Consider the following 14,113-nt stretch of genomic DNA (forward strand, 5'->3'; position numbering starts at 1 on the left):
CAGACCGCGTGGCCGAGGGCTGGGTTAGCTGGTCTGACCGTCACCTGCTCTCTTCCGCACAGTCTCTGCGAGGGTCTGCAGGGGTCGTGAGGTCCCGGGAGGCCCCCTCCCTGGGCCAGTGGTGGGCCCCCGGGCAGCCCTAGGCGGGGAGGCCGCTGCGCCAGGGCCCGCGCCCTCGCTCCAGGACGTCCGTGCGGCCTTCGCGGGGCGCGTAGGATTCGAGTGCAGGACGCAGCGCGGGCGGGGTCGTGGGGCCGGGGCTGGGCGCGGGGCGGGCGGCGGGTCAGAGCCCCAGGGCCTCGGCGTGCTTGCGCGCCTTGAGCCGCAGGTCGGCGATGCTGGAGTTTTTGCTATTGCTCTTGGCGGCGGCGGCCACGACAGCAGCGGCCGAGGCCGACTCGGCCAGCGACGCGATGGGCAGCCCGAAGGGCGGCGGCGGGAACATCAGGTAGGGCGCGTGCGCCGCCAGGTGTGGATGAAGGTGCGGGTGCGCGTGCGCCACGCCTTCCAGCTGCAGCTGCGCCTGGACCTGGGAGGGCAGACTTGGCACAGTTAGGACGGCTGAGGAGCGGGGCTTTCCCGCCCCGACGGACCCTTGGGAGTCCCCTTCCCGCACCCCGGGGACCACCACCCAGCCTCCACCTGCCAGGGCAGTCGGAACTGTCCTCTGGACACCCGTGAACGCCGGGGCCCCTGACTGCCGTGCACAAGGAGAGCTGGAGAATCCGAACAGACCTCACACCCACCCACCCCTGTGGCGCCCACACCCGTGTCCTCGGCAGCATCCCCTCCTCACGAAAGCCTCAATTTCCCTGAACTTGTGAGATGTCCCCGAGTCAGGCTCTGGACTCCTCTTTACTACCCCCTCCCTGGGGCCTCTCTGAATCCGTGAGGAGCATGGCGACAGGTCCGTGCTCCAAGGGCCGAATTTCAGCAAAGACCCCATGGCTGACCCCAAGTCGGGGCAGCAGTTCTGTAATGCAGAGAGCCCCTCCCTGGGGAAAGGATGGAGCGGGGGCGGGGACGGAAGATGGGCCCCGCGAGCGGAGTGGGCGAGGCCAAATGAGAGGGACCCTGCGCATGCCCTGGACGCCCTTAACCGCTTTGGGCACCTTGAGTCCAAGAGCACAAGGCTCGAGCACCCGCTCTAAGTCTCGCGTGTCTATTCATTGACCCCCCCACCACCACCACCCACGCCCTAGCTGAGCCGCAGAGGCCCCTAGCAAACACGGATCCAAATATAAACCCAGGCCTGATCCTTGGAGCAAAACCGCTCGATGCGGTGGTGGCCACGCCTCAGCTCCACCCAGAGCACCCCTGCTCCCCCGGCGTATGCGCTCTACGTCCCGCAACGTTGGGGCCCCAACGGGAGCACCCCCAAGTCCTGCGCTGGGGCGAGGCAGAGAACGCGTGGGCTCTGCGCTCTCACCCTGGGCCTCCCCCACGCAGCTTCCACCATCCACCAGTAGCTGGCCCCAAGCCGGGCGCAGCCCTGGGGCCTTCTGACACCCTAGCCACCCCACGTCCACGCAGAGCAGCTTTGCGCACGGGGATCCTGAGATCCTGAGCCCTAGGATCCCAGCTCTGAGTTGGAGAGCGAGGCCCAGCTACAGCGGGGTGCATACACCTCCCCTTGAGGCCATGGGGCAGGCCAGCTGGGGTTTGGGTATACACGCAGGGCCTCACACCCAAGTGCGAGCATCCCCGCCCCTCCACTCCCAACCAGGCAGCCTGGGTGGGTGGGATTTTTTTTTTTTTTTCTCACTCCGATTTTTGTAAAATTGTGTTTGGGTTTCTCTCCTGGCCCTCCCAAAGGTGAGTCTTGGAGTTTTACAGCGTGATTTTAATACGTGCCAACGGGTCTATAAATGCCCCCTTGTAAAGGCGGCAGCCTTTCTTCCGCGGGGGCGGGAGCAGCCGGGGGAAGCAGGACGCCAGGGAGGCGGGGAGGTGGCGGCCCCCGCGCGCAGCTCACAAGGAAGAAAAACGGGCTACCTGTTGGAAAGGCATTCGCAGGGCGCCCATGTTGACGTAGGGCGCCACCCTGCAGGCGTCCAGGTGGCTGGCGGTACCCAGGATAACGCCTGCAAGGGAAGAAAGGAGCCATAAAGCCCGCCAGGGTCCTCTGCGCACCCCGGCGGCCGCTGCACGCGCTGCCCACCTCCACCGTCAGCCTCCGCACCACCCACCTTTATGCATCTGGTTCTCTTGCTTGCGGCACTTGGCTCGTCGGTTCTGGAACCAAACCTGAGGACAGAGCAGACAGACGCGCGCAGCCCCGTGAGCCTGCCGGCCTCCTCCGAAGCTGGGGCTTCTCGCCCCCACGACGGCAGGCGCGGCGGCGCGGGGGGCGCGCGCGGTTCCCAAGGCGCCAAGGCGCAGAGGCTGGTGCGACTCAGGGCGCAATAGAGCCATCTCCCGCGCCCCCTCCTTTCCCAACCCAGCCCCACCATACCTGGCGACCTAGAGCTGGGAATTCCCAAACTCACTTCTGGGCCCTGTCTGGTCCCCAAGGTGAGCCTCAACATCCACATCGAGTGAAGGAGTGCAGGGCAGATTCGAGAACTTTCCATGATCAGTGTGGGCATTCCCTGCTCCACTCTGCCAGCCCCTGGGAGAGCCTGACCTTCCCCCTCTGAAACCTTAGCGGCCAACAAAGGGGGCACACAGGCTGATAAGTAGCTTCAAATGCAACCCCTTCCCCAGTCGAAATCTGGACACCCCGGCTCCAGAAACTTCCATGCCCTCCTTGGAAGCCTGGAGGGTCCCCGTTAATATTAAGGAGTCATGAACATCCTGGATCCAGAAAGGCCAGGGCACCCCCATAATTTCAGGCACCAGCTTCTCTAAAAAAAAAAAAAAAAAATCTAATTCTTGGAAAAAGGATATCTGTGGGACCCTCCCCAGTTCAGCTAGATGCACAGGTCTGATGTCAAAATTTGGGTGCACAGGATTTCCCCCCCAAAAAAGCCTCCTCCCCGCTCCCAAGATCACACACTCCCCCTCTCCTCCAGACAGCTCTGGTCCTTGAACACCGTTGCCCTCAGGCTCTGCCTGACGAAATCTGGAGGCCCCTCCCTCCAAATTCTTAGCCACTGAATTTTTCCTAACGTTTTCTCCTCCGGAAGCTCTCCTGCCACTCTCACTGACCTTCATGGCCGAGATGGTGGTCAGTGACCACGCGGAATAATTGGCACAAAGAAACCCTTCCCTTGGGCTACTCTGCCCCGGTGCCTGAGGACCCGCTGCTCCAAGCAGGGCGTGGGGCTGCCCCCCCCTCCAGACCCCCACCACGCACGGGGAAACCTCGGCACACTCGGGAGACTGGAAACCTTAACTTTTCCTTCCCAGACTCTTAAGAGGAGGCTTTTTATCCACAGCTGAGCCATCGCCCGCCTGTGAGAACTGGCTTTCCAGAAGGTTCCAAAGCTCATGCCAACGGGCTACAGGGAGCTTGGAAAAGTTTAAGCTTGTTCCCCTGAAAAGTAATCCCCAAATTGTCACCCCTCTCCCTCTGCACCCGAGTCCAAGTCCACAAACCTTCCCTTGCATTTGCAAAGCCTGCACTGACATTCCTCCTCTCCTCCCCACACACACAACAAGCCTCCACGTCCAACCCCCCCCCACCCCCGGCATCGCCACCACCCCTGGTCGAACTGGACCCCTTTGGACCCGGTCCTGAGCTCCTCCCTCTCCTCGGGGTCGGACCCAGTCTTCAGGAGAGCAAACTCTGCGCCCTGGAAGGGCATTTTTCAAAAACAGAATCCTCTTGAAATCTGGCAAGCAAAGCTCACTTTCCTTTCAGCGCCGTCGTGTGGTGGGGGTGTGGGGGGTTGGGGGGGGCAATGCGATTATGAAGAATAAAAGTGATGAATTAGCCAGTGCGCGAGGCGATAATAAATCAGTCTTGGGGTGATTCATGATCAATTCCAATTAGTCCTGAATATGCTAAGTAAAGTGCAGTACACTGGTTAAGCGGTTATATCTTCATTAAGGGCCACTCACTGATTTCTTTCACAAATGGTGTAATCTGATTTCTTTTTGATTTCCATTACAGACAGTGAATAATGACATTTAATTTAGCTCTGCGCCATAAACCCAAAGATATTTGTTGTAATTAAATTACCTCGTGCTCCTCACTGTGGTCTCATAACTTTCCATTATAACCCTGACAGCTGCGTGATATGAGGTGCCACGGTGACAGTAAAAATAAAAGGTTAATAAGGACCAGTTTCCATAGGATCCCCAATTTATTTACAGCAAATTTCCACACTAAATTGAAACTCTATCCTTTAACAACACGGGACGGGCTGTACCGAAAAGGATTACCGAACACTTCGGAGACAGGAATAAACCAGAGTCCCTTCTTGCCCCCCTGCTCCTGCCACCCCCCCCAGACCTCCGCACCTTCTGCGGGATGACCCATTCGTTTTAACTAATTGATTTTTATGAGCCCGTCTGCCGCCCCTTTACCCTGCGATTCTCGTCCCCGTGGCCAAAACAAAATGATTTCTTCTATTTTATTCCCATGTTTGTTTTTATTATTATTTACAGTCATTAAATTTTAATTCACCTCTGGATGGATATAGCCACTCACATCTCTCTCCCCCACCCCGTCCTCACCCCCCTTTATATTTTAGGGCTTTCTCAAGATCTGCAAGCACCCAAGAACCAATTTCCTGCCACTCCGTCCCTCCTGCTAAGGTGTTACTCCGTAATAGACTGCTGAAAGAAATAGTGTAGAATTAAATTAGAAGTAATTTATTTTTATAGAAACAGTACATCAAGGCCTGGGAGATATTACAGATCCCAGGCAGAAAGACACCGGGAAGATGACATAAAAGTTGATGTCCCCTTCAGCGAAAGTTTAATCTTTTCATTAATTTATACGGTGCAGCCCCATCCATCTTCCCCGAGAAGGGTGGCCAGCCGGAAAAGACACCCTCAGCCTCAGCCACCTCCCTTTGCTGGGGCCACAGATGAGCCAGCCGCCTGGACCCTCAGGGAAGAGGTTGGCCGGGGCTACTCTGCGGGCGCGGGGGGCGGGGGTCCCACCTTGCAGCAAGATTCTGTGTCCGCTGCTTCTGCGGACAAGAGCTGAACAAGCCTGAGGAATATTGCATTTCAAGCTAAGAAAGCCTATTATTTATGGCAGCCGCGCGGGAAGATGGAAAGGGGGCTGGGATCCAAAAAAAAAAAAAATTGTTTTTCAAATTAAAAATTTCGTAAAACACTATCTATAACACACGTTTGTGTTTTCGTTTCCTAAGTCAACTGGGGGCGGGAGGGGAGTGGTGTTTGAATGTGTTGATCTTCTAAGCAGCGGGAAACCCGGGCCTTCAAAGCGCTGGGATTTTCACGGCCACCCCCCACCCGCTTGACAATATTAATTCCGTTTATTTAAAACCGGTCCCCAGAGCCCGGGGATGCTGACCCCCTTTCCTTCTCTCCCTGGCGCTGCTATCCTGCTCCGAGCCTTGAGGAGGGAGCTTCCAGGCCCGACCTCCCAGGCGGGGTCTGCACCATCCCGGAGGAAGCGAGCTGGAAGCCGATCTTTGCCACCCATTAATGCATTAATAAATTTAAGGGAACGTTCCTCACGCCCGGGAAAGGCTTGCCAGAGCGTCCCTTCCGCGCACGTGCTGTGCACGCCCAGGGCCCCCCGCCGACAGTGGCTTGCCAGATGGGGCATCATGAATTCATGCGCCCGCGCCCCCCCGCCCCGCGCCCCGCGCGCCCAGGCTAATCCGGCCCCGCGCGGGCTGCAGCCGCGCTCATCAAGATGCCCAGTGTGCGCGACTCCCCCCACCTCGCCCCTCGCCTCCCCTCCCTGGAGTGGGAGGGAGGGGGCTGAGGGCCGCGGCACGGAGGAGGAGAGGAACAGAACCAGTGGGAAGAGGTGAAGAGGCATCCCAATTCCCGACCACCTGGACGTGGAGAGCGGCCCGCTCAGGCAGGGCAGTCGCCCTTCGTACGAACCGTGCGACCCGCCTGCGAGGGCCGCACCCGAAAGGCCCGGTGCGCCAGCCCGCTCCCAGTCTCCCCGCGCTCCGGGAAGGGGCCTGCAGCCGGGGCCGAGCTGCCGCGCTCGCTCGGGGGTCCCCGCGAGGCCCGGGTGGCGGGGGCCGGCCCCGCGCGCTCCTACCTGCACACGCGCCTCCGAGAGCCCCAGGCGCTGGCTGAGCTCCTCGCGCATGAAGGCGTCCGGGTAGTGGGTCTCGTCGAAGAGCCGCTCCAGCTCGTTGAGCTGCTCGAGCGTGAAGTTGGTGCGACTACGCCTCTGTTTCAGCTTCGTCTGGCCGTCTTCGTCCTCCGACTTCACGTCCTCGCGCTTCTCCTTGCACTCGTAGATACCTGCGGGCGGGCCGAGGGCACAGGGCTGAGGGCGCAGGGCTCCCCCAGAGCGCCCTGCGCCTCCCTGCCCGCCAGGGCCCGCGGGGCCGTGCGCCCGAGAAAGGGGCCCGCGGTGCGGCTAAAATCGCAGTGTGTGCCTGCGGAGCAAGGGGCCCCGGCGGCAAAGGCGCCCTGACGGGGGGGCTGCGTCAAGTCGATAAAGCGGACTCCAGGGAACACACGCTCTTTGGTAATAACTCGGGCATTGGCGGCGCCGTGTTTCTTGGCCTAGTCTTGCCATGGTTTCCTTAATTTTTCCACTTTGCCTCTTGACATATTGACATACCCTAACTTTCTCCCCCCTCTCCCCGCCTCTCGGGAGTGGGGTGTTAAATATTATTTTAAGTCCAAGAACTTTGGGCAGAGTGGCCCGAGTGTCGGGCCCCGCGGAGGGTGTGTGGCGGGCCCAGGCCACGCTGGGGTCCAGGCCCGGGAACCCCGCCGCCCCCCGCTGCTACGCAGCGGGACAGGGGCCGCGCCAGGCGGGTCGGATCCTCCCTCCGGAGGAGGCCGTGGAGCTGAGCGCACGCGGCCCCCATCCTGGTCTCTTTTTCAGACTCCGAGAGCAAAACTCCTATCCTAGCACAGCATGGTGTCTGGGGGGAGGTGCAATGGGACAAGACACCCTCTGCTTGCAGTCTCTCTCTGTTGCACATATATTCACACGCGGTGGGGCACACAGCCCACCAGGGCACCAACAGTGGTACTTTCTTAGTCCAAAAACGATGATAGCGTCTCTATTTCCTGGCGGGAGGGGGCTCCAGCATCGGGTAAGAAGCTGCACCTCGCCGGCGCCTGGGTCTCCCGGTGCTTTCTCTGCACCAGGGAACCTACTGGACACAGGCACAGAGCATCTCTGCGCCCTAATTAGATGTCCCCTGCTGTCAAGAAGACGCCAGCTTCAGGAGGTTCTAGCCAAAGAGCCCCCAGGTCTGAAGCAGAGAAGGGGTCTGCATGACTCAGCCCAGAAACTTACCAAGAGGGAAAGCCCGAAAGCGGCTGTGGGGAGGGGGTAATCCTGCCACCCTGCTCCCCCAGTCAGGATCCCTGAGCGGCACACCAGAAGCTCAGTCCTGAGTCTTCCTCCTGAGCAGCATCAAGACCCCTGAGCATGGGGCACTTAACCCCAGCTTGGGTTTTTAAACTCCCTTCCACCTCCTGAAAGCATCGCATTTCCAAAAACACCCCATTTCTTCCCAGTCGTAAATCCTGTCCTAGAGGCGCCCCCCCACTCTTCCTTCCTCCCTGTCTCTGAAGTCTGACCCCAGGGATTGATCCCAGCTGAGAAGCTGGCCTTCAAAGTCCTTAAGAACCCGCGGCAGGCTTTGCAAAATCCACAGAGTCCCTTCCTCGGCAACGCGGGACCCACTGTGCAGGAGCCTAAGACCTCCGGGTTTCTGCCGGAACCCCAAGATCTCCCACACTTCCATCTGGCTCCCATCTTACCAATGCAGCCTGGGGTTCAGCCCTCAAGGGGTCTGTACACCCAGCCGAGGGGCAACCCTGTTCTCTTCTCTCCTTTTTCAAAGGCCTTGACTGCACTCCACTCTCTTTCCGAGGCCCCCTTTTCCGGGGTCCGCTGCCTCAGCAATCAGGCTGAAAGGAGGCAGGCGGGACAAGGAGGGGCCCGACCTCTAGGAAGGACTTGGGGGGAACCGGTCAGGAGCCGTGGAGGTCAGCCCTGGGTGCTGTCATGTAGAACTTCAGTGTAGGCCCTGAGTCGCACCCAGCTGACTGCTGTGTCTTCATTAAAGCAAACTCTGTATGAATTATAGAGTCAGGGGTACCCGGCAGTGCCCAAGGGGGGGCACCCTGAGGTAAGACAGGTCCAGCCCAGGCCACCTGGGCGGCCAGCGGTCAGGGGCGGATCTGTAAGCCTCTGGCAGCTTGCTGCTTCCACGGGTCAAGGCCTCTGAAAGACATCTGGGTCATCGGCAACGTTTCAAGGCCATGGCCCGGGACTCTGCCACTCGGAGACCCCAAGTGTAGGGTCCCAAAGAGCAGGAGACGTGGGCTTCCTGAGTCGGGGGAGGTGTGTGTGTGGGGGGGAGGTCTACTTGTAGGGGGACCATCACGCTGACAGCGAGTGGAACAGGGCCGGAGGAGGCGAATGGTAAGGCTCTGTATTTCCTCTTTGTAATGAAAAATAGACATTCCGAGCAGTTTCAAACTGTGCCCCCTGAGAAATCCAGCCCATTTTATGCCTCTGATTTACCGCTGCTGGTTGCCCTGTTTGCTCAGAGATCCCCGAGGTTGGGATAACCCCTGCCCAGCTGGGAGAGCCCCCATAAACTTGCCGTGCCCCCCCCCCCCCGATTCAGCAACAGGGCGAACCGCGGCGAACGTTATCTGGAAAAGAAGGAGGCCCAGGCCCAGGACGCGCCGTCCGCCCGGCGCAGGGCCGGCTGCGCTCTGACAGCCTGGGGTCGGAGCGGCCGCGCGCGCCCCGCCACGAGCTTCCCAGGGCCCCTCACTTCGCGTCCAGACCCTGGCCACCTGCGGGCGCGGGAGTGGTTTTAATTTAGAGGCCCGCGTCAGCCCAGATCAAGTCTCAAGGTTCAAGGGGAAAGTTTTCCCTAAGAGGAAACAGCGCGGAGAGGATTCGGCAGGCAGGAGCGGCCACTGCGCGCGTTAGCTCCGGGCCCACCGGCCAGCACGTCCTCAACGCCTGCCCGTTTCAAACGCTCGGGACGCGGGAGGGGGTGGGCGCTGCGAGAGATGCGTGTGGATCTCTCCTCGCGCGCTCTGGGGAGTCGACTCAGGCCGGCAGACAGGCAACGCGCCCAACAGCCCCTGCAGCCGACCTCGGTTTTCAGGCACATCCGCCCGATGGACCCCAACCCGGGAAAGTTCCCGCTGCGACGTCCGGTGCCAACGCCCAGGGGAAGCCAGTCCTCAGGCAGCGCTTGGCCCCAGCCCCTGCTCATCCTCGGCCCCCCTGGCCTCCCTTCCTGTATCCGCGTTTCCTTTCTTTCTTACGCAAAGACTGGCGATGGGTAGCCGGGGCCTTTCCGTCCGAGCGCGGCCGTAAATGCAGACTTTGGGGCGGAATTCTGAGCGAGCCACGGCGCCCGGGGCTTCCCCGCGCGCGGAGCGAGGGCCAGGCGGGCAGGCTCGGTGGCGAGGAGACGCCGTCCCCGGGAGGGGCCCGCAGCGGCGTCCGGCGCGAGCTTACCTTCCGCAGCCCTCCCCGTGCCGAACTCTTTCAGTTTGTCCTTGTCGCTGTCCACGTGGTCCTTAAACAGATGCACCGGACAGTGGCCACTGCCCTCGGTAATGTCCTGGAGGCTGGATTCCGAGCTCCCCAGCTCCCGGGAGCGCGCCAGTCCGCTCTCCAAAACTTCCCTGTACGTGATCGAATCCTTCTTGCCGCCGCCGCCGCCACCGCCGCCGCCGCTACTCTCCTTGCTTTTCTGGTCAAAAGATTTGGATACAAAAGCCGTGAGTTCCTCCATGGCTGCGCGGGGCTGCGGGGTCCGCGGGGCTCGGCGGGGCTGGCTGGGAGCCGGGCTGTGGTCCGCACGCCTCCCCGCGCGGAGAGGACTCGTCCGTGTGAGGGTAGATCCTTCCTGCTGTTATTTATGCCTTTCAATTTGCGATCTCACTATTTATACACGGCCACGTCCGCCCAACCCCCAGCGCTCCCCGTCTGCAGCAATTACGGCTCCTGGCTCGGCGGCGGGGGCACGCAGAGGTGCTATCTCTCCCCCACCTCCAGTCCGGCAATTGGCTTTCTGTTCATTTCATCACTGCTGGGCGTCTGAGCACCTTGGTGCGGAGAGGTAAAGATCCAATTTTTTTGAAGGGAGAGAGCGCGCGCGCGCGCCAGCGCCCCGAACAGGTACCCGCGTTCCCTCAGTGCCTGGCGGAAAGCACACTCGAGGAGGAGTTTATCGATGGTGAGGCGGTCCTCGCCGGCCCGCGCGGCCGGGAGAACAGCCAGCCCCGCGCCCGGGAACCCGTCTCCGCAGGATGTGTCGGTCCGCGCGCGCGGCAATGCAGGGAGAGACGCCGAGGGGACCCCGGGCGACGGTGACGCGCGATCCACAGACGAGAATCGGCTGCAACGCTGAGATGTGGTTGGATTGCGGGCCGGACCTGGCGGCGCGGCCCGCGGAGCGAGCGGTTGGAGCGGGGGCGCACGGCGTGACCGGTAAACAGCTCGAGGACCCCGAAAGGGGGAGGAACGGGGCCCGCGTGTACCCGAGCGTGGACGCCGGAACCTCGGCGGCGGCGGCGAAAAGCGGCTCGCAGACCTCGGAGGGGCCGGCGCCGCGGAGGCCGGGGACTGGGACGCGGCCGGGCCGCGTGCACCCGGAGCGCGGGGGGTCCGGACTCAGAGACAGCCACGGCTGGCGCGGAGAGAGACCTGGTTTGTAAACAGCGGTCCTCTGGGCGCCGAGGCAGCCTTCTCTAGAGCCGTGCAGGGAACCTGGTGTCTACGATATTTATTTGGGGGGAAACAGAGATATTTCTGGTTGTGCCACGCTTTGCCTCGCGCCCTTTCCAAGGCTGAGAAGGACCCAGTTTCTCAGCGGCAACACGAAATCGGTTTACGCTCCCGGAAGTCAAGCATGTCATCCTGTCTGCAAATTTCCATCTGCAAATAAAGTTGACTTCCCCCCCCTTCCCCTCTTTTATCTGTCAGATCGCCTCGTCTCTTCTCCACCCCCCTTCCCCACCCCTCCCACCCCCGCAGGAGTCGGGACCCGGCTCTCGGCGGCGGCTTGCAGGGGAGGGGGGCGCTGCTGGTTTTTGGAGGAGCTCGTTTTGCATGTTCGGAAGGCAGTCCCCGCTCGGAGTGTTTGTGAATCGGAGCCCAGGATCGGGGCCACCCTCGGCGGTACCCGGCGTTCCGTCCAGCGCGGAACTTCTCCGCCGGCGGGAGGGAAAGGGCACGATTTCTCTGGACATCGTGGGGCCTGCGTCCAGTCACTCGGGGTTCAGTCGGGGGTGCCTCGGTCTGGGGAGGGGCAGGGGGTGTCCTACCCTCCAGATGCGGGGAGGAGGAGGAGACCGGAGTTGGAGGAGCAGACCTGCTCCTTCCCCGCGACCCTCCCTCCTCCCCTCCCTCTCTGCTTCCTGCCCTCCTGACTCTCGCCCTCCTTCCCCCCATTTCTCCTCCTGTCCCCGCGCCCTCCATCCTTCCTCGGGGAGCTCTGCGCCGGCGCCTCTCCGCGTGGCCCAGGCTGCTCTGCCCCGCGTGCAGCGGGCCCCGAGCTGGGGGATTCAGAGGCCGCCGCCTCCTCCGGACTTCAAAAGCGCAAGGCTTAGAAGCCTTTCCAACTTAACAAACAGGTCTTTGTCACCGCGGCCCTCTAATCAAAGCGGAGGCGCGCAGATATCACACAGAATTACAAATAGCCCCTCATGCATTATGCATGCAGCGGGTCGGCGGGGGAAACGTCGAGGGCTCGCGCCCCGAGCGGGGTGCGCACGGCGCACGGGGTGAGGGCGCCGGGCGGCCCCGGAGTTGACAGTCCTCACCCCCGCCGAGCCCCCACCCCCACCCCTGCCACCCCACGGGGTCTGCAGACCCCCCACCCCCCAGCTGAACTCTGTTCCAGGTAGACCGAACAGTGAGGGCCCAGGGAAGCAGAAGAGAGAGACAGAGACAGAGAAGCAGGTTGTGGGGGCGACACTCTGGACCACAGCAACTTTCTCCAGTTGTCCCGGGCAGGGAACTTGTCCTCTTCCCATCTCCCCACTTCAGAGCCCCCTCCCACCCCCACCAGCCCCAGGTGGGGAGGCCAGCTCCCCAGGGACCCAGTGCTGGAAACCCTGCCCACCCCTCCCAGAACCTTCCCTGTCCCTTCTCAGCAACCCCCGGGGTCTCCGAGGTCCTGGGCCTTGCAAGGTCTGAGCTTCCTCTGCAGGGAACAGGGGGTTGAGACCCAAACCTTCAGCCCAGGACCCCCTGCAGGGATGCTCCCCACCTCCTACCTCCTCAGGTCCCACCCCTACCTAACAGGGAGCCCTGCCCCAACCAGCTTCTGGCAGCCTCCTGCAATCTCCGCAACAGGCACTGGATTGGGACTCTGCATATTCAAGATCCTTAGACGCGAGAAAAACTAAACCTCCTCCCACCCCTCACCCCCCATACTCCTCTGCAGCTCCACCTCGGGTGCCCCTTGCACTGCAGACAAATGGCTTCAAAATAACCCTTCGGAAAAGAAACCGAGTCCACGGCTAGCTTCTCTTCTGGACCTGGAAGGCCTTGCCTCTGCTGAGAGCGACTGGCTCGTGAAGACAGTCGCCGTTCTACAAAACCAAACTTTCTGTTGATGAGGAGCCAAGTGGCAACCTCTCTGACCGTTGGGCGCAGTCCCCTGAAACCCACGCCCCTCCCCAGCCAGGAGCGCACCAGGCGCCTTGACATATTGCCCCTTCAGAGACAGAGACCCAAACAGCAAAGCGTGGAGTTAGTGCTCATATTTTAGCCTAGGCAATGAGTGTTCGCACCACATATTTCTGCTAATTCAGGACATGGCCCGAGGCCGCAGGGTGGGCACACTTTATGAAATGTTACATTTACATTTCCGCTCGGGCGACTGCAGGCGGGAGGGGAGGGTACGGACCCTCCTGGGCTGGCTGGGGCCTCCGCATAAGGGGAGCTTGTCTGAGCTTCTAGAGAGCTTCTCCCAGAAAGAAGGAGCACCAAGAACAGAGGAGAGAACAGACTTCTTAAAATCCCAACATGTCTTGTGAGAATGGAGATGCTTTCAAGTGTGCAGTGCATTTTTCCCCCCAAGTCTTAAAGAAGAAACGGTTTCAGGGAAGTTTGTGGATAGAAACGAAAGCCCATCTCTTTCCTTGACAACAACAAAAAAGAAGTCGTGAGGGGGGCAGGAGGGAGCAGAAGAGGGGGATCTGGTTTCTGGAAGAAAAGAGAAGTTCCGAAGTCTGAGTTCACCAAATGCTCCGCACACCGTGCGTGCAGCTCGCGCGGGTCCTGGATTCGCGTCCGGGAGTCTCTGCGCGCCCGCCTCGCGCGCCCCCGCGCGCCCCGCGGCCCAGAAACCCCCGCGGACGCGGGCTGCCCGGGTCGTGAATGCCTGACCCGCTCCTATACGCGCGCTGTTTCCATCCTGTTCCAGCTGCGGAAGCACGAGGAAACAAAACGCAATACAAGTAAATAAAAATGCCAGACCTGGACGAAGGGTCCTGGCCAACCGGGAGGAGGTTGAAGGGTCACTAACACAAGGGTTAGCTCCTGCAGCTTGGAGGCTTGGGTTTCCACCCGTGGTGTCTGTAGGCCCAAGTCCCCTGACACTGTCCCATCCGCGCCAGCCTCCCACCCGTGAGCGAGAAGAGAGCGTGGCCACCCCGGGGCGGGAGCGGTTCTCAGCCCGCCCGCCCGCACGAACCCACCGGAGGCCAGCGCCCTCATCCGAGAGTGGGGGCTCCCTCCTCCCTGCTAGCTGCACACGGGAACGGGGTCCACTCCTACCGGATCAGGCCTCCCTGAATTCCGCCGACCCCCCACCCGGACGAGGCCGTGGACAGCTCGAAGCCAGGCCTGCAGCGGCTGGAGCCGACGTGTTGCAGCCCCCACCCCGAGTTTACCCCAGCTCTTCAGCTTCAGGCCAGCCTGGCAGGCTCCCAGCCGGCCTCCCGGCCTGGGCAGGTCTAGAAAGCTCCCACAAGCCCCTCAGGAGCGGCAGGAAACCGAGCAAACCGGCCTCGCCCTCCATGTCCTGCTGGCCCGGCACAGTGGTGA

General features: G+C 61.3%; 1 protein-coding gene across 1 annotated transcript; it reads right to left on the minus strand.

Annotated features, from left to right (window-relative positions):
- Window positions 1–283: 283 nt before the first annotated feature.
- Window positions 284–9,848, minus strand: SHOX (SHOX homeobox). Its single transcript, XM_036119279.1, has 5 exons — window positions 9,569–9,848; window positions 6,146–6,354; window positions 2,190–2,247; window positions 1,996–2,084; window positions 284–529 (listed from the first exon to the last, which is right to left on the minus strand). The coding sequence occupies exons 1-5, from the start codon at window positions 9,846–9,848 to the stop codon at window positions 284–286; spliced, it is 882 nt and encodes a 293-aa protein (XP_035975172.1).
- Between the last annotated feature and the right edge of the window lie 4,265 nt (window positions 9,849–14,113).

The sequence above is a fragment of the Halichoerus grypus genome, chromosome X, assembly GCF_964656455.1.
Source record: "Halichoerus grypus chromosome X, mHalGry1.hap1.1, whole genome shotgun sequence".
In the NCBI taxonomy this organism is placed as follows: domain Eukaryota; kingdom Metazoa; phylum Chordata; class Mammalia; order Carnivora; family Phocidae; genus Halichoerus; species Halichoerus grypus.